General features: G+C 41.2%; 1 protein-coding gene across 4 annotated transcripts in view; it reads right to left on the reverse strand.

Annotated features, from left to right (window-relative positions):
* The window catches only part of LOC141791930 (glutamate receptor 4), a 220000-nt gene that overhangs the window by 73225 nt on the left and 121216 nt on the right, over positions 1–25559 (reverse strand). For all 4 annotated transcript variants that reach the window (XR_012598340.1, XR_012598339.1, XM_074672644.1 and 1 more), the window contains exons 4-6: positions 11731–11915; positions 3884–3937; positions 3605–3763 (exon numbers count right to left, since the gene is read on the reverse strand). Coding sequence is in view for 2 of the 4 variants with exons in the window: in XM_074672644.1 (XP_074528745.1) it covers positions 3605–3763; positions 3884–3937; positions 11731–11915 (398 nt within the window). In the remaining 2 variants the exon portion in view is untranslated. The remainder of the gene's footprint in view (positions 1–3604; positions 3764–3883; positions 3938–11730; positions 11916–25559) is intronic.

The raw sequence follows: 25559 nt of genomic DNA on the forward strand, positions 1-25559 counted from the left end.
CTGAGCTGTAAATCATGTAAAGCTACAAGTGGGCACTGGGAGATAGTATAAAGCTAAGGAAAAGCACAATGCTCCCTCTACAACAGAACTATGAGAGAGTCCTACAGCAGCTGGACTTCAGGTAGCAACAGGTAAACTGCTTTGACTTTTAAAATGAGGGATCTAAGATTAAAAGTCAAGATGTAACTTTAAAACAATCAGCAAAGGATCTAATTTCTTGTAAACAGCAGAAACAGATGTGAGTGGCTCCTCGTCTCCTGTAAAGATCTAAATCTTGCTCACACACACTTAAACAGGACAAAAGCGCCTCGCCTACCTGCAGATTCTCGTAACTTTTAACACGAGGCGTTAGATTTGTCTTTTCAGGGTGAGTAAATACGCCAGAGGAGGATTCAACGAGCGGAGAGTGTTAATATATTAGGAGAGGACGGGCCGGCTGTGACTCAGGCTGTGGACAAACTTAATGGCGAGCAGAGTCATTTAGTCTGAGTGGATTTCCAGGGGAGAGAGCAATTTATCAGGAAATGGAGAGGGGAAGAAACACACACACACACACACACACACACACACACACGGAGCACTAACATCCCAGCAAACACATATTATATCATGTGATATCAGCCTGTGGTGTAAACTTTTAATTTGAGCTGCCCAAATCCATCAGACACACATCCTGTCTCCCTCACACACTCATCCTCACACACACACACACACACACACACACACTCGTCTTGACTCACAGCGTTTCCACTCTGCTGCATCTGCTTTTTAAAATAGAAATCTTTGTCGGGTGCAGATTTGCTCGGGGGCAGGAGGAGCTTTGCTGACCACCGTGGCGTGATGCCTTCCTGCCCCAGTGCCATTTGCAATCTGTGTGCCTGAAAAGAATCTGAAGTGGGTCAGTCTGTCACATCGCTGCAGAGGACGGCGCCGGATGGAGAGCGGTGGCTTTCTGCTGCTGCTGTTTGTGTGAATTATCATGAATGTGTTTTATTATGGGTTACATCAAGGCTGCTTTGTATGCAGTTCATCCTCTGAGAGCTCTGCTGCTGTCCTCTGCACGCCCGGCGACACGGCCGGCAACACGCTGCGATGACTTCATACGCTTTCATGTCAGCTGGCTCTGTCCACTTCTCTCTGTTTCCTCTGTCACACATGCACTCTGGGAATTTTTCTCTATAATTTGAGCTTTATCTCCCAAATATATAAAACTTACGGTGGCTGGTGGGTGTCAGACGGTTTGCAAAGGCCACAACATGAATGCAAGAGCAAAAAACACAAACGCAATAGCTACAACATGAAAGAACAACCACATTAGAAGTTAAAAGAGGTTAGTTATCTCAACAGTTTGGAAAACTGTCCTCTTAACTTCAGTTGTGGCTTTTACATTTGTGTTGCTGCTTTTGCAAATCAGCTGACACTTACCAGCCACCATGGAAACTACTTCCTCATAGATTTTCCTCCCAGGGTTTAATCTTTCCCTGTCAGACAAGGAGGCTTGTGAGTCTTGAAGGTAGTTTTCACCTTTTTATCAATGCTACATGTTGAACCACAGATAAAGAAACATCTTTACTAATCTTATTTGATACATTTTCTCTCCATCTCTTCATTTTAAGATGGTCCAACTCATATAAATACTTCAAGAAGGAGGTTAGCATGGTTTTAACGAGAGATGTTAAGTAACAAAGTGAAAATACTTTATCTTACTTAAGTAAAAATTTTGGGTATCTTTACTTTACATGAGTAATTATTTTTGAGCAAACTTAGTACTTCTACTACTTACATTTTCAGGCAAATACCTGTACCTTCTACTCTGCACATTTTAGAAATAGCCTCACTGCTCCTGTTTCATTCCAGCCTGTCATCGCTCAAAAAGACACACACCAATGGAAGTAAAAAACTATCCTAAAACTGATGAAATTGTGCCATCTGGAAACAGAGAATTTTGATTGTGGATGGAAGAGATGTATAAACGTGAAATAACGCCACACTTCAGCAACAGATTAACAGATGAATTCAGCAGAGTTTGAAGATGTCCGTTGCAGAGACTCAGGAGGAGGGATGAACTTTAGGAACTATAGGTCCCTGTGACACAGCCTCAGCTTTTGACCTTAACAGCATTTTTCCCTCCTTTAAGTTACTTTTACTTTTATACTTTAAGTAATTTTAAAACCAGTACTTTTACACTTTTTTTCAGAGAACTCCAGGGTGTACCCAGAGAGGAATTTAAACACACAACTATCACTGGATGCTTATGACTGCATTATCCGTGGACACTAACCAGACTGTGACAGACCAGGACGTAAACGTGTGTCAATAAACCAGAAACCCCTCCCAAACAAAAAAAAGCACACAGACTGCTGAGTCTGAGACCCGGTTCATGATAAAAGAACCAGAAAACTACATCCAGACTTAATTAACTACCCGCAGACGTCGCTGGTGTTTCAGTGTAAAGTGTGACCCTGTTGACTCGGCTGAGAGTCACCAGTTAGCATGGTAGCTACTAACTCCAAAACACCGGTTGCTCTGTGACGGTCAAAACTTGATAAACGTCTCTGCTGTAAAGTATCGTTTCTAAAAACTGACCACAGAACAACACACATACATTTTTATGCTGATAACAAGTTGAATTTAGTGTTTAAAAAACGCTGACTTGTCTGAATAAAAGGAGCTAAATGCTGCTTCTGCGGTCAAGATGCGTGCGAATCTTTATGATGATGTAGACTGACAATCTCTCTATACTTCTACTTGAGTAATGAATGTGAATACTTTGGACACCTCTGGTTTTAACACGATCAACTCAACTTTTCCTGGACATTCCTTGCTCCATAAACACATCAGCTCATACCAATTTCATTTTTAAATCTTACTGGGGGACTAACAGGGAAAAAACATCTGTTTACATTGGTGCATGCAGCCCACCCTAAAGAGTTTAAGTTGCAGTAACCACCTGCAGAAAACTGCAAAGCATCATGGTATCAAGCACATCAACACCAAGGCCTGACCCATTACAAATCCAGGAGGTAGAGTCAAGATCAAATGAGTGAGTCAGACTATAAACCAGGACTAAAGCGGGTCAAATCAAGCCCATGTGAGACTTTTTCCCTTTGTAACACCATGATTCTCCTGCAGTGCGGTTTGTATTCCTCTATAAAGTTGATATCCACCTGTGGCAGGATGAGCTTTCCAAAAACAGAGCACTTCTCTTTCCTGCTTGCTCCAAAATTTTACAGTGATGTTACTTTTGCTTAGATGTTGCCTAACTTAATCCCTTCATGATCACTTTTCACAAAATGTAACAGATGCAAGAGTCCCATCTCTGGCTGGAAACATCACAGGAGCTTTTGAGAGACTTGGAAAGTTATAAAAACTGTCAGGAAGTGACCCATAAAGACCAAGACTTAGGGGAATAACAACAAACACTTTAAAGGTAGCTGTTGGTTTCAGCTCCTTTTTGTAGGTTGAAATGTCTCTGCAAAGGGTTTGAAACAGACTCAAAAAAAATTGTTGAAAGAGACGGCTCTAAAGTCTGAGAATCCACCAACTAAAAAGATTTTTAAAAAGGAACCAGGTCCCAGCATAGTCTTGATCACACATCTCATACCTTAGGCGGGGCGTCTGAGCCCGGGTACTCTCTCTGATCCAGCTTGTTCCAGCGCTGCATCAGTTTGATGACCATGGGGTTGCTGAAGTCCACCAGCTGGAAGCCGGTGACGTTAGCCCCGCCGTGCATGAAGCGCTCCAGGTTGATGTCCTTAAAACCCTTCAGAGGAAACAAAACGAGAAAGAGGGGTCATTAAATGAAGTACAGAGATGAAGGAAGCAGTGAGGAGTAGACATGAAGATACAAGAAGAAGAAGATTAAAGTAGATCTGCGCCTCACCAGGTTGGCCATGATGTAATGGTAGCCTTTGACATGTTTCCCCACGCTGACGATCTGCAGAGAGGCGGAGCAGAAATCAGCGTTAATCTGACTGGATTACAGCATAGCATACATTAATCTCAGCTAATGATGCATGTGACAGAGTGTGTGTAACTCGACACAGAAGGACCATCAGGTTGAATCCTCGGAGGATCACACGTCCAAACAAATGAGCGGGCAGTCACGTCAACTCCTCATTGAGGGAGTAAACACTTCACGCTCTCACAGACACAACAACGAGCAGAGAGCTGCGTCCCGTTGATAAAAACAGGCTCTGAAAGCTGACATCTGCTGGGAAATCCCACTGGACGTGCGGTTAATAAGGGCGTGAGCTAAGCTGAAAGGGAAACGCTTTGATTCTCTCACAAAGGCTTGGATGGCAATCAGTGCTGTCAGGACCCGAGCATCAGGTGGGAAGATGAAAATGTGAAAACACGTGAGATCAGTCTGAGTCACAGCACGGAGCAGCAGGAGAGACAAACACCCAAACAGAAAGATTTAAAGACTGAAAATAAAATAGTTTATTTGTGTTTAAAGGTAAGTTTGATTTTTACTCCATTTATAAAAGTTACATTTAACTGTGGATGAGAAAAGAAGGCAGTGTTGACCTTCAACGAGAGAAAAGTTTGGTCTTTACTTTGGAAAATGAGATGAGCCAGAAAGTAACGACAGAAATGATAACAAGCAGTTTTTGTTGTGATTTATTTCGCTGTAAAGTCTTTTTTAACGATTCTTTGTCGCAGAAATTCTGACTCTGCATTTTTAAAACAAATCACCTCCTCAGTTTTCTCTCAACACTTTCATCATTTATCAGATTTCCTACAGCGAAAAAGGAAAGTTTGATGGTTGCATAAATTGAGCCAGCAACATAAATCCAAAAAGTTGTGACTGGGGCTTATTTATCTGAGTGTTGCATCACCTCCTCTTAGATCAGATATTTGAGAGCTGAGGAGACAAGTTTCCAGGGTTCTGAAAGTCAAACATCCTAATTTTTGCTTTTATTTTCTCATAAAGCTCTGAAAAGGTGATAGGTAAAGACTGCAGTAGCTCAGTGTAAGCACCTGGACTCTTCTACTACTGATCCATGCTGTTGTTAGGTATGCAGAATATGATTTTGGGTGTCAAAAATTTCCAAATTTTTTCAACAATTTTCCAGTTTAGGATCAATAAAGTAAATCTATTCTATTCTATTCTATTCTATTCTATTCTATTCTATTCTATTCTATTCTATTCTATTCTATTCTATTCTATTTGCTGAATATGTTTCTGGATAGTGGCATATGCAACTCTAATTCCGTCCTGATAACACATGTGCTGGTTCCCCTCCTCTTTGTAGCAGCAGACCATGATTTCCAAAAAGAATGTCAAATTTTGATTCTTCAGACCCTGGAACATTTAAATTGACTCAGGTCCAGAGAAGCCGGTGAAATGTCAGGATCATGTTTATGTTTATTGAAGATGTGGTCAAAGAAATTTCATCCTTTGTTTGTAATTTTAGGCGCCGCCCTGTTGGTTGTGGCTGCCTGTTGCAGCAGCTCTCTCTTCTTTGTCCGTTTCTTGTGATTTTTTTGTTTCTTTTTCGTAATTTTAGCATATGGAGTGGGTCATTACTTTGTATGGCTCATTTTTTGGTCGTGGACCCTAAACTTTTTGCTCCTGTGTTTGTCTGGAGATCCTACATGTAACTATAGCTTCATTGTTTACATGTGAAATCAGCTGTAAGCAGTATGTAGCATGTCAACGCTAACTGGTGCAAGGCCGGATGTTTCCCACAAGGTGAGGAGAAGGAGGTGAGGAAGTGGCTACATCGGCCTGTCCTTCCATCCATCGTTATTGGGAACGTAAGATCTATCTCCAATAAGATGGACGAGCTAGCTGTGCTAACCCAGCAACAGAGGGAATACCAGAGGGCAGAGTAGCATCATGCTATTCACAGACATGGCTAACAGAGCTAACTCCAGACACCAACGCCACATTGGAAGAGCTTCACCTGCTGTGAGCAGATAGGATCCAGGAGACAGAGACTGAACAGACTGCTGAAGAAGCTCAGTCCTGGACCCTGTGGAGGTGGAGGCTGGCTGACTGGACAGTGATGGACAAGCTGTCAGCATCTACTTTCTTATGGAGCTTTTTGCACTTTCTATACACTTTCTTACTTTGGTTTGTTATAAAATAATTCTATAGTTAATGACTTTATCATTGAGGCCTTGTTAATGGTTATGTGTTCATTTGATTGTTTTTGAAGTTAAATCTCAAAAATAATAATCTCACAGTATTATTTCACGCTATGACAATAAAGCTGTTTTTCTTTCCTACTCTTATTTCAACACTATTCAAACGTTCAACACTTGTATTGTCTCTGGGTTTGAATGATTTATAAATAAAAATCAGTTAAACGTAACATTTCATGCAAGGTCCCAACTTTTTCATACCCGAGGTTGCATTAATGTATGTTAATTGTTCTGCTTGGTATTAAAACTTTAATTTATGCAGTTGAGGATACGTCGCATGTGGTGAGTTGGAGAGAGGTGTCACTACTGTGGAGCAGCTGTGAGCTGGAAAATGATATTCAGGAAGCCAAGACTAATTTATCCTTGGAAGATGAAAATTAATGACGACGCTCAAACACTCACTTCATATAACAAATCACCAACTCTGTTTTCAAATCCTCATCACTTTCCTTGCATTATGTGTCATGTTTATTCATCAGAGTGAAATATTTCATGGCTGTAGAGCCAAAAACTTGTTTGCTGAGTAGATATGTTTGGACTTGTTTATTCTCATGTTTGAAGCTTTAAACATTTATTTCAATATCATCCATTCAGCTCGCATGGGAGATTATCAGCGCCAATGTAGGTTGTTTCGAAATGCTACTTTGCTGCTTCCCAGCTGGTTCTAGTAAGACTGGATTGATTTATGGCACGTCTAAGTTTCTATGACAACACCACGCCAGCAGATGAAGTTTAGTAGAGAGAAGAGAGATCTGTGTGTTTCTCTGCTGAAAATGATTTCTGTGATTAATTTTGTAGTGATGGTGGACACTAGAGCCTAACTGTCAGACAGAAAAAGGAAAGAAGAGCAGAAGAAAGATAAACAGGAGAGAGATAGAGCACGAGCTAAAGGCTTTAAGGGCTAATCTGTTTGTGCTAATGTTGACTCCAACCCACAGTCAGCAGTTATTCTGCAGTGGTCTGTTTAAACTTGAGAGTCTATCAATAAAATGAAGAGTGAGGTTACGTTAGCTCTGATTGGTAGATGACTGGCAGGACATAACCAGGATTCACTAACGTTACACATTACAGACACGTCTTAGAGCACCAGGCGACCGATAGCACTACATATGGACGGTTACTAAACTACTGCATGAACTGACAGTTAGCTTGTTGTCACGTTAGCCTACAGATACGTCATAGCACCAGGCTGCAAGTAGCGCTACATATAGCTGGCTACTGACGTACGGTACAAACTAACAACATTTGCCTGTCTTCACGTTTCAAACAACAGCGCAACATTGTTGCGTTGTACACTGAAAAAAAAAAACTGAAATAGGACTATATGTGAATTATCAAGATTATTTTGTCTTATTTCCAGAAAAAATGTCTTATTAGACTTACTATGAGCCACATTCACCTGCTCGGTCCAGAAAAATGTCTTATTTTATGTTATTTAAAGAAAAATGAAGTCTGAATTGCTGTAACAAGTAGAATAAGAGAAAAGTTACTTGTATTAAGACATTATTCCAGCATATTTTTCTTGGTCCATTGGCTGATTTTTTTTTTTACTTGTCACAGCAATTCAGACCTCATTTTTTTCTTTACATAACTTGAAACAACACGTTTTTCTGGACTGATAAGTTGAATTTGGCTCATCTCAAATAAAACAAGACAATTTCTACTTTAAATAAGACAAAACCACTTGAAAAGGTTTCAGTTTTTTGCAGTGTATCCAGTAAAAAAGTTGACTTGGACAAAGAAAATTCAAAACAAACACTCGCCTGGTTACCACAGTGTATGTGAGACTTCGGGCCAGAAGGTGGCGCTGAAGTCCAATTAAAACAGATCTTCCTCACAGCATCTTTAACAAAGTGTATATCAGAGAGTGACTTTACTGCACTTTAAACCCAGTTACCTTTGTTAAAAATGATCTCAGCCCTCCCTCTTTAATGTTGCGTGAAACTCTACGGATAAAAACTTCTTGGGACTTTAACTTGAACTTTCCTCACACTTCTACTTTTGCAGCTCTGCTTCAGTTTCAGCAACTTGCAAATGAGCTTCCAGCAGATTAAACTCCTCTCTGTAAATAAAGAAACATTAAATATTCAGAGATTTAACACTCCTAAATCCAAAGTTACATCTGGTTGCTCATAAGCTCTAATATCAACTGACCGTGCTGTTAATCAGCAGCTAATGAGGCCCTGTTATGTATTCAGATCCTCATCCTGGATCAGGACGGTTCGGGGAGCAGCAGCTCTGAACAGGATGCTAATACATGCTAAAATACATGTTTGTGAGTTTGGCAGCGACTCTGACCAGCGCTGCACAAGCAGTGCATCATCCCACAAGCTCTGAACATGACAGAGTGCATCACGTCTTCTCCCTGTCGCTCTGGCATTAAGCTGCACACACACACACCAACACACACACACACAGTCGCACGTGTCTGCAGAGTAAATTGTAAGAACTATGACAGATGTCAGAGTGGAGGTTTCCTGAATAATTGAACAACAGGCAGAGACACCAGGTGCCCCGGGGACAGATGCAGGGATGAAGAGGAAGAGGAGGAAGGCGAGCATCGCATTCTGAGTGTGTTTATGCCAAATGACACCACCGGAGACGTGAACAGACTGTTTCCAAGCTCAAAACTCTCTAATTAGCTCAAACGTGCTAAAAAACAAAGTGAATGAAACAAAAATGAGTGTAAATCAAACCTCTGCTGTTTAAAGACACTTAACCTCTGAAACCCAATTAGTTTTACCAAATTCACAACATTTATCAAAGGATTTAAGACTTTAAGATACAAATAGAGGCTAACCTGTCTCTTCTTTTTATTTTAAAAGATTTAAAAAACTTGTGCAACCTTGAAACCCTCTGCATGAGATTATCTCTCCAGAAATTACTGAAAAGCAAATTTAAGAGCAGTGTGCTTCATTACAAACTGTTTCTGATTTGTTTTATTATTTATAAGAGACCTTTAACTCAGCAAGTTGCTGTGTCGCACAGTAAATACAGTGGAAACAAACGTAACCTTCAAACTTTAAAAAGTCTCCTCACACAGATCCACAGGGTCAAAGTTAAACAATGAAGTTTGATTCAAAACCACTCCAACGTTTCAAGACACCTCATCCTGCAAGTTTTACTCCGTGTATTATGAATTTTTAAACTCTGAAATGTAATATTCATAAAACTTTCAGAGAGCCTGGGAAGGTGAGCTCTCTTCAGTTTTAACTCTGTGAGACGGGACGGCGTCCTGACTCAGGCGGAGACGGTGAGGAGCCAGGAGGTGAATCAAACTCTGAGCAGCAGTTTCAGCTTCAGGAAACATGACTCAGGATGTTAAACATTCATATAGAGCATCAAAATTCAATGTGCCATTAAATTTAAAGAACAGAAAGCTACTGTACAAGAAAAATCTGGTACAGAAAAGAAAGAATTATAATCCAGTGAAGATCGCTTCTTAATCTTTGTGGGGGTGGCAGCTAACGTTAGTATTTACAACAGTCACTACACAACAAGGAGCAAACACTGCACATATGAGCTGTTTGACTCAAAGATAATCTGACCAGATTTTGGTTATCAGATTGGATCAAATGTTGAAAAGTGTGTTGTTCAAAAAAGGAAAAATGAATTTTGAAATCAGATTAGACCATGTAACCAAACCCAAGTTTTAATTTAAACTTTCACTTTGTGTTGTCAGAAACTTTTCTGGGGATCAGGAAATATCCTGATCTCATCAAGGCGGTAAGATTTTAAGGTGGATATCAGGAAGAAAATGCAGTAAAACTTTAAAATTGGTTACTACACATGCACCTGATAGCATCGTTGTGCAGAACAAAACACGCAAGTACGATGTGTTATATTTTTCCCTTAATATTTTTTATTTTGTTAACTATTAGACGTTTAGCCTTCTTTAATTTAAGACATTTTCAAAATACCCACCATGAATTTGTTGATATATATTTGTTGCTTAGAAAAAAATCTCAGAACTCTGACTTTTCTCTCAGGCCTGGACCATACGTATAACCCCACACGATATTTTTATCCTCATTTAAAAATAATCTCTGAGAAATATCTCTTTCCATAGGAAGAGGCAAAACTGAAAACGATCACCTCTTAAGCCTGCAATGCCATGCCTGGCCTATAGGTGGCAGGTTAGCAAAATGTGAAAACCACAGAAGAAGGACGTTTTGAGCATGTGCAGTCAAAAACAGGAAGAAGAAGCAGTCAACCGAGTAAGGAGATGGAGAAAAAAAATAATTAAAAAATACAATACAATCATCTGTAGAGCTGTAATGAAGGCAAAAAGTGCAAAGAACACAGAAATAACTCGGTAATTGTCAGCCATCATTCTTGTTGTTGGCAACCGTTGCTACAGTGGCTTGTTGCTTGGCGCATGACATCATCACGTTGACACCAGCTCCGTTTAACACCGCCACACGGATCCATCCAACCAGATATTTTTTTATTTTTTCACTTTTTCATCCGTTTAAGCCATTAATTTTTTTTTGCTCAGAATTCAGAATTCTGACTTTAATCTGAGATCTCTGATTTTAATCTCTGAAGTCAGAATTACTGACTTTTTTTTAATTTTTTTATTCTGACTTTTATTTCAGAATTCAGAGGAAAAAAAGTCAGGAATTCTGACTTTAATCTGAGAAATTCAGACATTAGTCTCAGGACTCAGAATTCTAACTTTCCAGGAATAGATTTAGATTTCTGAGATTAAGTCAGATTTTTTACTCTAATCTCAGAAGTCAGAATTTTGATTTTCAACATAGAGTTCTGACTTTTTCTGCAAAAAAAAAAAAAAAAAATTAGACACTTGTTTGCTGGCCCTCATCCTTTTCAGTAGGATCTTGTTGCTCTATTTCAAATGAATTATATATTTGTATTAGAAAAAAATTGCAACTACTTTCACAACTTTTGCTCACTGCCGCAATTTCATTGCCAATAAACATCTAAAAACACTGCAACATGCATCACAATTTTTCCAAAAAGCTGCCACAAAATCAGCCATTTTAGCTGCAACAATCCCACAAAAGTCAGCAACATCCTGGAGGGACTGGTTGAAGGAATTATTGAATCTGATCTAATTAAAACTGTACGTGATCTTTATGAGACTAGCTTCAATGAAGAGATCGTTACATAAGAATTTGCCATCTACTTCACACAATGGAAGGGCAGGGCCTCAAACACCAAGGTCTGCCCACAAACCTCCAGAGGGCTGGCCAATCAGAGGGAAGAGGGTTTGTGAGGAAAGATCATTAAAGCGACAGCAGCTAAAATAAAGCATGAGGGATTTCTCAGAGTAAATCATGTAAAGCTACTAAAGTGACACCAGAGGGACAGTGTGAAGCTCAAATTAAGCCGTCTTTAAATCACTGTGTCAGTGTTGGATACCATCAGACAGCCTGTTTGGTTTCCCTCACACGAGCTGCTCATTGCTCTGATTTCTCTTGGTATCAACTTGGCAGACGTCCTGCGTGATGTCTCTTTAAACCTCAGCTGTCACACAACATGGCACGCCTCTCTAACACAGGAAAGTACGGATACACTAATAAAAAGAGAAAGCTGATGTCACGGCGCCGTCACCTGTTCCAGCATGTTCTGCAGCCGCTCCGCCTCGAGGTCGATGACAAACTTCTTCTCCTCTCTCCGGTCCAGATCCTCCAGCAGCCGTCTGTAGCTGGCATCGTTGAAGTTTTCCACGCAGATGGCGCTGACCTGCCAGTTGTTCTGTCCTGCCTTCTCCATGATGGCCTGCAGGATGGCGTATCCTGGACAGGCAGAGAGGAGAGGATGCATCATGAGGAGGAGTGAGTATTAAAACAGCTTCATGTACGTTGGATCAAACAGTTTAAAAAGTTTGATTCATGCACCATGTGTGGCTGGAAAAAATGATTCAGTCTGTGACAAATAACCTCATAATAAGACTGTCCTCAAGGCTTTTTATAAAACAAACTTTACAATGTTTGGTTTGGAGTTTAGTGAAACAACTCATGTTTGAATGCTTTGAAAAGTTTATCAGACAACAGAAAATTATTTCAGTTTTTAGATCCGCTTTTAATCCTCAATAACAAAATCAAAGCCAGGGATAATCTGATCAAAATCACATCAGAGAAACCTATGAAAAGTTCACCTCTGCCTGTTGACACTGTGGCAAAAATCTTAGTTTCTGTTCCAGGCTTCAAAGTCAGTCAGAGGACAAAGAAATGAGAGCAGCAGTAGAAGTTTCTGGATGGCACCAGCGTTCCCTCCATAAACTTTTACTGCCATGCCGACGATAATCAGCTTTACTTGTCAGTGAAGCCAAAAAAAATTGATCAAGTTTCAATCACGCCCCTGATTGAAACTTGAAACATGCCTCAAAGACATGAGGACCTTGATGAGCAGAAAAACTGTTCGTGTCTTCACTGATATTTTTGCGACTTTTTCTCCTGTGTTTGTCTGGAGATCCTACATGTAACCAAAGCTGCATTTTTTCATGTGAAATCAGCTGTAAGCAGTCTGTAGCACGTCAATGCTAACTGGTGCAAGGCCAGATGTTTCCCACAAGGTGAGGGGAAGGAGGTGAGGATGACGTGCTGGTTCTCAGGTGTGAGCTAAGAAGTGACGACATGGACCTGTCCTTCCATCCATCGTTATTGGGAACGTAAGATCTATCTCCAATAAGATGGACGAGCTAGCTGTGCTAACCCAGCAATAGAGGGAATACCAGAAGGCAGAGTAGCATCATGCTATTCACAGACATGGCTAACAGAGCTAACATCAGACACCAACGCCACATTGGAAGAGCTTCACCTGCTGTGAGCAGACAGGATCCAGGAGACAGAGACTGAACAGACTGCTGAAGAAGCTCAGTCCTGGACCCTGTGGAGGTGGAGGCTGGCTGACTGGACAATGATGGACAAGCTGTCAGCATCTATTTTCTTATGGAGCTTTTTGCAATTTCTATACACTTTCTTCAATTTCCCATCAAGGATAAATAAAGTAGTCTCAGCATGCAGGTCTGCTCGTTGTATCTAGGGTCTCTAAAAGTAGTATGGGAGGTGGAGCCTTTAGTTATCAGCTTCTCTTCTTGGGAAATTTCCTGTTATAGTCACTGACCTTACATCTCTCAGGGAGTCTCTGAGTTTGTCTCAAAGGTTCCTCTGGATTGGTGTTGTGGACCCATAGTTTCACCTTAACCATCGCCGGAATGCCAAACTACGGACTGTGTCTGTCTGAGCGTGTGTGTGTGTCACTCCTCTATCTCTATCTAACATAAGTCTGGTTGTGTTCGAGGTTTCTGCCTGTTAAAGGGAAGTTTTTCCTGGTCGTGACGATTCAAATATCTTCTTTAAGATCAAATTCCAAGTTATAACTTCCTCCTCCTTTCCTGTCATTGAGAAAACATTTACTCTCCAAATGGCTCTGTAGTTGAAAGTTTAAAGGCTGCAGCATATAATCACTAGAGGAAACTTGGCTGATATGATAATTGGCTGAAACACAGCTCATTAGACCGTGTGAAGCGATAAAACACATGCCGATAATTTCTTCTTTGAATGTAAATTGGCGATAGTTGACACAACACTCCTTGGCAAGAAAACAGCCATTCATCTAAAAGAGAGCCCACTGAAGGAATCAGCTTCAAAGCTTTATTTAAACCACATCCTGGTTTTTAGTTCAAGGACAAACCCTCCATGAGTCTGGGGTAAGACCAGGCCCAGGAGGGGATGCAGGGCCCGCTCTTCGCTGTCATGTTTGTGTCTGAAGAAGAGGAGTGTCAGGGAGGAAGCTCAGGAGCTGTGAGGGCGGCTGTTCTCCAGCAGGAACAGATGTCCCCCTTAAACGGCCCCTCCTGGTGGCCATCACAATCTGGCAACCCGTCTCCCTTTGCTCCCAATTAGTGGATTAACCTGTGCTCTGGCAACCAGGCTCCTTCCCCACCTCCTCCATCTCCTCCTTCACCCCCTGCTCCCCATTAGAGGGATGTCGATGCCAGGAGGGATCGCTAGTCAACACACACACTCACGCAGGCTTGTATCATCGCAGATTGTCCTCACATGCTCCTGGAGGGGGAGCGAGTTCATGACATTTTGGCTACAGCTCCAGAAGTGTTGGGAGAGCGATCCCAAAAGGCAATCATTGTTCATTTTCTCTGCTATGAAGGACGAGAGGGGGTTCGTGTTAGAGGAGCATAAAAAGAAGAAGAAATTCATGAAACGCTCTGATGAAGTCTTCACTGGACCAGACCCTGGTGACACATTCCTCGGTTTTATGACTTTTTTTATTGGTTGACATGAAACAGGAGGAGAAAAATGAAAAGGGCAGAGAGAAGGGTTATATTTCAGAGATGATACACAGGGATGTTTCAGACGCCTCTTTGGATCTGATTGGACACCTTTGGTGCAACCCCCAAAATGCTCTGATTGGCTGTTCACCTTGCTAAAGAAGAGACTTCAAGTAAATCAAGTAAATGGTTTTGTGTCTCAGGGTTCTTTGAATCCCTGAAATCAGTCTCAAACACCTGTGATAATGAGTTTTCCAGGTGAGACCAATCAGAGGAAAAACTCCTGCAGAGGGATGTTCCACATTATGAGGCAGACCAGCATTTTCAAGTAATATGGGAAAGACTAAGGATTTCTCTGCTGCTGAAAAGCGTGAAATAGTTGAATGCCTCAGGGGTGATCCTGCCATTAAGGGAGTTTTCAAGAAAAATAAATAAATAAGGGCTAGATTGAAGAAGTTATGAGAAAACAACTGTGTCTCAGTGATTATATTTTTGTACTTTTTCTTGTGCACTGATGGGTGCCGTGCAACCCTGGATGGAGTAGTGGATGGTTGGTGGACGGCCACCACGTCCCAACAAGCCTGGGACGTCAGCAAGGAGGCGGCGAGGTCATGTTTTGGGCCGCAATCATCGGTAAAGAGCTGGACGGCTCCTTCAGGGTCCCTGATGGCGTAAAAATGACCTCTGAAAAGTAGGGATGGTACCTTTCACATTTGGTACAATAGGGTACTGATGCCTAACCTTGCAGAGAAGACGGACCTGCCTGATTCAGTTTCTGAACTCCTGCAGGTCCATCTTGCCAGTCTCCATTGACCAACGAATTCACTCGACTAAATTCTGACCGGCCCAATCAGGGGAGAGAGGCGAGAGCTGTGGGAGCAGACGTGACGTCAGCAGACTTTCGTACTTGTCAGCGTTCCTTTGATTCTTAAGTTGAATTTATGAAAACGGAAGCTGTCGTCTAACGCCTTTTTCACAGCTGTTTCTCATGATTCAGTTGTTGTTCATCTATTGTTTCTCAGAAGCATCGGCTCACATAAGGTACATCATACCGTGGCTTGATGTGGATTGGTCCGTGGTGAGTGTGTTAATCAGAACGGTCGGCCAATCACCAGCTGCTGATTTTTTTTTAAGTCCCGCCTCTGAAAACGAACCCAAAGAGCTGCTACTCAGATGGACTAGTGAAATATTTCTGTGGCGGATATATGAAACTGTTCGTCTGGCGTGTCAGGTTAACTGATGCCTGGTTCCTGGCAATTGGTACTCAACAGTAACAATTTTTGGTACTTTTGTGTGTTTATGAGGTAATAAATATTAATTCATTCAATAATAATATCTCAAATATTTTCAATTTTACATATTTATTTCTCAACATGTAAAATTGCAATGCTGTGTTCAAGTCCAGCATGGAAAATCTCCTACTTTTCCACTTCCTCACAGTCACAAGGATGCATTTAGGTACCTACTTAAAAAAAAAAAAAAAAAAAAAAAAAAAACTTTATTTTTGTAATGTTTTATTTTTTTCCAGATAAAGCAAGCAAGCATAAGAAAAATAGTACAGCTCAAAGATGATGAACAGAGGTTCATCTTAATGTGATCAACAAATTTTTTTTTAAATGAATAAATAAAAAGAAAAATAAAGTCAGTTTTAGAGTAGTGGTTCAAGCCTTCAATGACATATACCCAATCCATTTTCCCCAGTGTTGCAAAAAAAAGTTTCTGCTCTTAGGTTAGGTGAGAAAGTCAATCTTTCCATACCTTCAATTTGAGACACAATATTGACCCAGTCAGTCTTTGTTGGAGGATTGAGTTGCAACCATTTTTGTGTAACAGCTTTTTTTTACTAGCTGCTGATAAAATCTTTACCTAAAAATGGATTTGTTTCATTTTATGTGAATCTGTACTCGGTACTACAGATGGAATTCAATCGGCACCAACAAAAGTACCTTATTTGGTACCCATCCCTACTGAGAAGTATGTGGAGTTTCTGTCTGACTACTTCTTTTAATGGCACAAAAGGAGGAGCTATCATCATCTCATGCTGCAAGGAATACCTCTGCATCACTGGCTGCTGGGGGCATAAAACCCTTCCTCCCCTGAGCTCAGCCCTATTGAGAACCTTAGGAGCATCCTCGAACAGAAGATCCATGAGGGGGGAAGTCAGTTTACATCCAAACAGCAGCTCTGGGAGAAATTCTCAAAAAACTCACAAGTTCAAAGGTTTCAAGAATTGGTTTGAGGTTTGTTTAACATTTAAATTATCCTCTAATTGTTGTTGATTTGCAAACTATGCTTACTGTCATTTAAATGGACTATTTCAGTGAAAAGTATCATTTGCATAATAAATTGGAATGCGGTGTATAAGATCTTTAACTTCCCAAAATATGAAAATCCTTCACACAAGTCTTTCTGTCAACCTCCCATTCAGACCTTTGCGTAGATTTCCTCACTGCACCGTTCCTTTGCTTCCTCCTTGTTTTGCTAACGTAGCTTTCCTGAACACCTCACCTCTGCCTTCCACGTCTTAAAGCTCCCCCGAGGGCTCAGAGCTACACGCTAACGTCAACACAGCAGCATGCTGACTATCACAGATTCAAGGATGCAGATGTTCAGCAGGTGAACGGAGCCGTGTTTAGCCTCAGAGCTTGGCGTCTTACTATGCTAATTAGCATCAAATGCGCTGCCTGAAAGGTTCCTGACTGGTTTGACCTGCAGGAGTCATGATGTTAAACTCTCAGGTTTTAATTCAGTATTTGAGGGATTCTATAATAAAAATCTGTTTTTTTTTTTGCTTCATATTCTTCTTTGATGTACTAAACATATTAGTCGACACGCTTAAGCTCTAATGAATTTTTAAATATTTAAGCAATAAAAAAAAGAATGAGGATAATTTTGTCGGCTGTGTTATGGATTAACATTGTGAACATTTTTTCCCTATCATTTATATCAAAGTTTAGAAACAAATTTGAAAGAATTATGGCTCAAAAATCCCAGTAACCAGCTGACAGGACAAGCAGAGAGAAACTGTCTCTCCAACTCTACATGTAGTGATGCTAACACAGTCGACATTTCCTCCATCTTTTGTCCCTTGTGCTAACTGCAGACCTTGAACATGCCACCACCTGACCTCCATCAGCTCATATTTCTGCTCCTTTTCTTCACAGTTTGGTTTTTATAACATCTATAGTAAGAAGAGCAGAAAATGTTGGTAACACAGTTGATGAACAGTTAATGCGCCCCATGTACATATAATCATCTTGATGAAAGACTAATGGAGGAACTGAAACCATTGACTGTATACAGAGTGGACAATATGGCTCCACCATTTACTATTGTACGGTTTTGAAGTCAAAATACCTCCGTAAGGGATTCTGGGAGAATCTGAGTGGAGCTGAGTGACAAAAATAATCATAATTTTTTTGTCTTTCGAGGGTTTTATCACTTCTTGACTCTAAATCCCAACAAATTTTACAATCCCTGAAAAAATGCACAAGAATATCAGCTGTCAATCATTGTTTAAGGTGACATAAAACCAGTGGCGGCTGCTGGTCAGTCAAGGAGGGGGAAGCTCATTTTTTTCCAGCCTACATCATAAATTTGTTTATTTATTTAAACCTAAATTGTACCCTCCATTCCTTTTCAAGAAAATGATCTGTGACCCTGTCGTACCAACCAGGTGTTTTTTCCAGGGATTTTACCAGTGTTCTCTCAACGCTTGTTGTTTTAAAGAAAGGTAAACTTGCTGGGGATCGATAAAGCCTCCGGATCAGTCCAGGACATCTTAGAAGATCCTCTGGTGGAGGGTTATACTTCAAGATCACTGACTGGCTCATTTCACTGTCAATCAAAAAGGGATTCAACCTCAGACAGATCATCCAATCATCATGCAGAAGCCCAGCGTCCAGGCCAGCCCACTGCCTCATAGACCCCCAGAGACGCTGAGCGTCCGATGGGCGGGACAAAGCTCAGCATTTATCCAATGACCGTCCAGTTTCCAGAGTGGAACAACCCATTCTACGCTTCCCCGCTGAAGTCAGAAGACGCTCAGTGTCCCACTGTGTTAAAGCGCTGAGACGCTGCGGGGATGAATGAGAAGGAGGTGGAGCCAGTTACCTGTGATAGGAGCTGATTCTGAACTAAAGATGAAGGAATTCTAGCTCAGATTTTGTTAATGAAATGTTCACACAGCAGAACATATCAACACTTTTTTGAAGACATTTTAGGGGAAGCTGAGCTTCCCTTGCAGTCTTAGAGCAATCGCCACTGTGTAAAACCTAGTTTTTAACCTTTTTTTAACTAATAAAAACAAAACATAAAAAAAGAGGACTTGAATACAAGGCAGACGGTTAATATCTTCAAATCACCACAACCATCAGACGCAAGAAACATCTCTATCAGGTGTATTAATTTTTTAAAGTTTGACAACAGCCCATCTGGAATGACTGGAGAGTCTGATTTTTTGACCTATACTGCAGCCAGCCACCAGGGGGAGCAGTTTTTGCTGGGTTTTTTTTTACAGTGGATGGTTGAAACATGACACACTTTCTTCAAGGTTCCCACCAAAAAAGAAGGGACCTCAACTGATCTGGGTCATGTGACTTTGGAGCAAACCATTTCTGATTTATCGGGAGTTTTTTTTTTTCTATGGGTAACACATTTAATGTAAATTTCTCAGACACACACGAAGTGAATTATTTTATCTCAATTAATTAATTACATAGTTTTTAAGTGTTGCTAATCACTGTTTCTATTGTATGATTAAATAGATATGTTTATAAAATATGTTACAATTACACAATCACTCATTTACAGGACTATTTTAGTCTGTACTGATGCAGATGGCGACCAACAACCCATGTATCCTCATTAGTGTTTCATTTTCCTACACATTTGAACGTCTCATTTCCTCTCTGGAGTATTTTCAGACCAGCTGTAGCCTGTGTTTGTGTTGCACTGTTTGTGTGGAGTTGTCTTTCTTGAGGATATTGATTTATCACACCTTTAAAAGCAGAGCCGCCTGAAACTTATGGTTCCACCTTTTCTGCAGCATTTCTTCTCTCCACGGTGAAAAAACACAAAACAAAACAAAAAACAGATAAACATCTAAAAGTGCATGAAAGAAATTCTCCAGCTCCCCCGGCTTCAACAAACTTTACTCCCTTCAGTGTTTACTCTGTGGCGTTTGTGTCCACCTGTCGAGGGACTGCGCGGAGAAAGTCGCTGCGAGCGAAATCTGATAGAAAGTGTTTTTGTTTTGTTCATTGTCCCTGACAAATAAAGATAAGACAGAGGCTGGGTGACTGTGCAGGGTGGGGAAGTACAGACTGGGCTGAAAATGTCTCTCTGTGGTCTCTGCTGCTGTCGACTGAAGCTGCTTCAGCTACAAATGAGCAGCTGTTTGTTGTTTTCTCTAAAAACATGAATGGTTCTGGTTTTCAATATTGTATTTAACTTTTTTCATGTTGTATTGTTGAAATGTCTGTATTCTTGATGGATTGATGAGAAATAGCCAATCTGAGAAAATATTACACTATGGTAGCTTTTTAAAATCTCATTCTGTTGATTTTTTAGTAGGATTAACTTTTCCAAATTTATTTAACTCACATTTTCAAGCCATTCATTTGAGCTTTCCCACTCATGTCTGTGTTTTGGCATCCTTTGTTTTCAATGGGGCACAGGGCGGAGCATCAAATGCAGCCACAGCCATGTTTACATCTGATTTCCTGTGGATTTCTCTCACCCAATTAATGATGAGCACTTATTCCACACTTAAAAACAACCAACTGACTGACGTTTTCAGTGAGCGGATGCAAACTCATGTTGAAATTGGGCATAATGGTGCTGCGTTCAAGGCAAACTGTAAATATGGGACAAATCACCTCCCGTATTGATCCAAGATTCAAAATGGGATGCAACGTCTAAGTGTGAAATACGGGACAATTCTGTATTTTACGGACCGGTTGGCAACCCTAATGGTGGATAAAATCTAAAAAGTGCATGTACACATTATCAAATTAAAAGCTTTTGCGTATTCTTTTTTCCCCAATAGAACAGCACCTAGCAGAACAGTTGCAATACTCCTAACCTCATGCACAATTTTTTTTTTTTACAGTAAAACAAGCTTCAAGGTTGCACAACGGCGTGCTGGTTGGCGCTGCTGCCTCATAGCAAGGAGGTCACCAGTTTGAATCCTAGTCCTGGCAAGACGGCCTTTCTGTGTGGAGTCTGCGTTGTGTGGGTTTCTTGACTTCCTCCCATAGTCCAAAAACATACTGATCAGGTTAATTGATGATTCTAAATTTCCACTAGGTATGAGCGTGTGCGTGAAAGGTTGTCTGTTTCTATGTGTCAGCCCTGTGACTGACTGGAGACCAGTCCAGGGTGTACCCGCCTCTTGTCCTGTGACTTCAGTGTAAACAAACAGGACGGAAGAACCGTCAAAAGCGATGATAGTTGTCTTTGGCCTCTTGAATAAAAAAGGAAAATGATGATGGAAAAAGCAATGGAGGCAGCTGGGATAGGGGCTGTAAGCATAACAGTGGGATTTGGAGGTGAATAAAGCCGTCCAAGTATCACATATAGTTTTCTCACGTCCTCTTTGGTCAGTCAGCTGAGTTAGCTCGCGTCTTGATTGGCTACGCTCTGGTAGCAGCCCAGTGCTACGATGCGGTTAAAGATGCTATGAGGAGGATCTTTGCACTCCCTCACCACTTTGTGGCCTGGAGTGTCATACACAGTGTATGTTTGTTTTGGAATTAAAAGGAGGTTGGATCGAAACAAAATTTCTTTGTTCAAGACAACTTTTTACTGGATACAATGCGCTGAGGTAAGGTATTTATCAGTACAGTTATGTAGAGCTACGGTTTGAAACATGACAACAAGCAAACGTTGTAGTAACCAGCTAAATGTAGTGCTTTCGGCAGCCTGGTGCGCTGACGTATCTGTAGGCTAACGTGACACAAATTAACACTGTCAGTTCGTATAGTAGTTTAGTAGCTGTCTATATTTGTGACACATGTATGTAATGTGTAACGTTAGTGAATCCTGGTTATGTCCTACCAGTCATCTACCAAGCAGAGCTAACGTAACCTCACTCTTCATTTTATTGATAGACTCTCAAGTTTGAACAGACCACTGCAGAATAACTGCTGACTGTGGGTTGGAATCAACATTAGCACAAACAGATTAGCCCTTTTAGCCTTTAGCTCATGTTCTATCTCTCTCCTGTTTCTCTTTCTTCTGCTCTTCTGTCCTTTTTCTGTCTGACAGTTAGGCTCCAGTGTCCACCATCACTACAAAATTAATCACAGAAATCGTCATTTGACCCCTGAGGAACGCCACAGGTCATGGGCATTTGATTAGAGCAATACTTTCGACAAAAGTGAGCATCGAAGGTTTAAAAAAGGGGTTTCTATGAGACATGTCACATGACTTCATCCTCTTCCTTTAAACAGTGTAAGAAAAACTAGCAGCTGCTGAGGAGAGCTAGCTGAAAATCAGGAGCTCAGATGTACTCGGTTACTCCTCTGGAACCAGATCAAACCAGCAGGTGGAGAAAGCTGTGAGCTCGTACACCGTAACATTAAGAAGTCCCATCATCATGTCCTTTTGTGCAGAAAGCTGCACTGATGGCAGTCCAGCCAACCAACGTGCAGTGGGCCGGCTGATTACCAGCTGATAAATGTGTAGCCCTGAGGCTGTGCGTGGAGCAGCAGCCAGCCGCAATCAGCATCAGCGTCAGAGACACAGCCGCGGGCCGCAGGGCACACCAACGCCGCAGCGTGTTTGTGCTGATTGGAGCAGAGCTGGACGCTAGATGGAAGCAGCTGCAGCGCGCAGAGAGCAGAGAGGATATCTGTGTTTTTATTCCTTCCTCCTCTTCCTCTGTCGTCCAGTCTTTACCCTCCAGTGTGCTTCATCCCGCTGTCAGGCTCTGAGCCCGGCCCCTCCTCACCGAGTCAGTCTTTCTCTGCAGAGTACACACAGTCTTTTTCTCTTAAACACACTCATTCATCATGTCCTGTAAACACTGCCGCTGCCACACTTCTGCTGGAGGAAGATTGTCTTGTTTCCTGCACTCTCCTCTTTTACTCTCTTCATCTTCTTCCCTCTTTCTTCATCGTGCCTCTATCACTCTTCATCTTCTATTTTAGTCCCTTTTTCCTCTTTTTTATTCTTTTGTCCTCTCCTTTCACAGCCCATCCCCTGGTTTGTTTTGTTTTTATCACATCTTCTCCTCTTTCTGCCCTGCTTTCTGTTTCCTCCACTGTATTATTTTCTCATTTTCTCTAATTCTTAATTGCTGTTCTCCTCCTTCCTCCTCTTCCCCGTTTGAACTCATTTCCTTTACACAACCCTTTCCTCCCTTTTCCTCTACTTTTTTTTATTTCTCTTTCCCTTTCCTTTCCCCCCTTGCTTCTTGTACTTGCTTCCTTTCTCTCTTCCTTTCCTTGCCTTTTGCTTTTTCATTAGTTTCCCCTTTTTCTTTTCTTTCCTTGCCACTTGCTTCCTTTCCTTCTTTCTTTCCTGTTCTCCGAAGCTTCCTTTTCTTTCTCTCTTGCCCTCCTTCTCTTGCCCTAGTGCTTCCCCTTCCTCTTTCTTTCCTCTTCTTTCTCTCTTTCTTTCTTTTCCTTGCCCCCTGCTTCCTTTCCCTCTTGTCAGCCTTTCCTTTCCAGTAAGCTTCCTTATCCCCTTGATTCCCCAACCTCTATCTTTCCTTTCATTCCCTTTGATTCCTCTCCCTCTTGTTATCCTTTCCTTGCCCTTAAGCTTCCTTTTTTCTATCTTGCTTCCCTTCCTTTCCTTTCCTTTCCTTTCCTTTCCTTTCCTTTCCTTTCCTTTCCTTTCATTAAGCTTTCTTTCCTTTTATGACTTTCCTTTCCTTTCCTTTCTCTTACCCTAAAGCTTCCTTTCCTGTTTTGACTACCTTTAACTTGCCTCCTTTCCTTTCCTTTCCTTTCCTTTCCTTTCCTTTCCTTTCCTTTCCTTTCCTTTCCTTTCCTTCTTCCTTTCCTTTCCTTTCCTTTCCTTTCCTTTCCTTTCCTTTCCTTTCCTTTCCTTTCCTTCTTTTCCTGTCCTTTCCCTCTTTCTTTCTTAACTTTTCCTTTCCTTTCCTTTCCTTTCCTTTCCTTTCCTTGCCTTTCATTTCCTTCACTTCACTTTCCTTTCATTACCCTTAAGCTTCCTTTCCCTCTTTTCTTTCCTTCCCTTGCTCTTTTGCTCTTCTTGTCCTTTGACTTTCTCTCTTGTCTTCTTCCTCCCCTTCTGTTTCTGTCCTCCTTTGCTCCACTTTTTCGTTCCTTCTTGCTTTCATTTCTGTCTGTTTTGCTTTCCTTCCTTTGTCTTTGCTTTTTCGTTTCCTTCACTTTCAAGACAGATAATCACTTTTCTTATCCAAACGATCTTTCGTGCATTTTATTTTGTTATGTGAGAGTGTTTATGTAAATTTTTAGCGTGTCTATAGTAAAAGCACCTCTTTCTCTCTTTCTCACACACACACATACACACACACACACACACACACACACACACACACACACACACACAGACTCTGCTACAGTAACAGCCCCTTGTATCTCTGGAGCTTTGATTCAGGGAATCAGACTGGCGCTCATTGACTGAGCTCAGCCATGCGTGGGCTGATTCTACATTACAGTCAATACTGGATGAATGCCTGGCTGTGTGTGTGTGTGTGTGTGTGTGTGTGTGTGTGTGTGTGTGTGTGTGTGTGTGTGTGTGTGTGTGTGTGTGTGTGTGTGTGAGAAAAAAACCTCAGGCCAGAGAGCTGCAGCCTGCACCCAAAAGCCTCTGAAAATCACACGCATGCGCACACGCGGCGGACTCACACGTACAGAGCAGCGCTGCTGACGTACACACACACACACACACACAAACACACACACACACACCCATACCCTCTGACAGACACACCAGAGCTCATGAGGATCTTAAATATGCAAGTGTGTCTTTTCAGAAACACAGCCGGAGCACTCGTACTCATTTTTTCATGGAGGGAGTGTGCGGTTACAGGAAACACACAAATAATGATCTGAAGGACGCAGCCGGCGCTCCCACTCTCACAGTGGCTCTCCAGTCGTTTGGAGAAAGAACAGCTCGTGATTTCTTGGATTGGGGAAAAATGCTTGTGCAGAAAGTTGCTTTCATGCTCTGCAAGGCGGCAAAATAGATTTGATGCGATCAGCTAAAGCTGCAGGTCAGAAATAAAGGAGTTAGGGACAGAGAAGTTTAGAAATGTGGGAATAAGCAGTTATTGACCGTTCTTTAGAAAGAGCGCTCGCTGCAGCTTTTCTTCAGCGTTAAGTTTCAGTGACTAAACTTTTACTGGTGAGAAAAACTCCAGCAATTCTTCACCAATAATTAAACCTTTTATGACAATGACTTTGTATTAAGCCCCAAAGACATCTGACTCGACTTTACTTTCAATCATCCTAATCACAGGTAAAGAGGTTAAGCTGAGATGGATGAAGTTTTCTGGCAAACATCAATTAGTCCAACTCACTGTCATCTTTCCTTATTACTACAAACTCAAATTTGTGCATAACTCTCAGTCACAATGTTTTCAAAACTGATAGGTTAAATAAAAGTTTATTCAATGCAGTTGTTATTAAAAGAAAAATGAGCTCCTGAGGCCAAAACTTTTCTGTACCAGGCTGTAAACTTTATATTTCTACTTTATCTGGAAAAGCTAGTGTTTTTCCAGGATAAAGACTCAGTTTCCCATGAGCACTTGCACCCACTGTTCTGGGGATGTGACTTTTGCCAAAGCATGTGTTTGTTCAAGACAACCTTTCACCCTATGCAGCGCGACGAGATAATGCTTTTATTTACAGTCACATTGAGCTATCGTTTGACACTCGTCAACAACAGATTGTACTCATTTCTTTTTAAATCTGCTGGTGAGTTTTCCTTTCTTTCTTTGTTTTGGTAACATTTTACTTTAGAGGTCCACAAATTTCATCACACTCAGGTGATAATTAGACAAAGTTTTTTTCATTTCTTTGAAATTACCCATGAAATTTAATGAGAATTTGGTGAAAATGAGCTCATAACTTCTAGCCACAGTCAGTTTTGCAGTGCTCCTGTACTCACAGTGACCATCACAATCAGGTAAGGCCGATTTACAACCCCA

This window comes from Halichoeres trimaculatus, unplaced genomic scaffold (genome assembly GCF_033239565.1).
Source record: "Halichoeres trimaculatus isolate MK-OKI-2021-1 unplaced genomic scaffold, fHalTri1.1 fHalTri1_scaffold_6, whole genome shotgun sequence".
Classification (NCBI taxonomy): domain Eukaryota; kingdom Metazoa; phylum Chordata; class Actinopteri; order Labriformes; family Labridae; genus Halichoeres; species Halichoeres trimaculatus.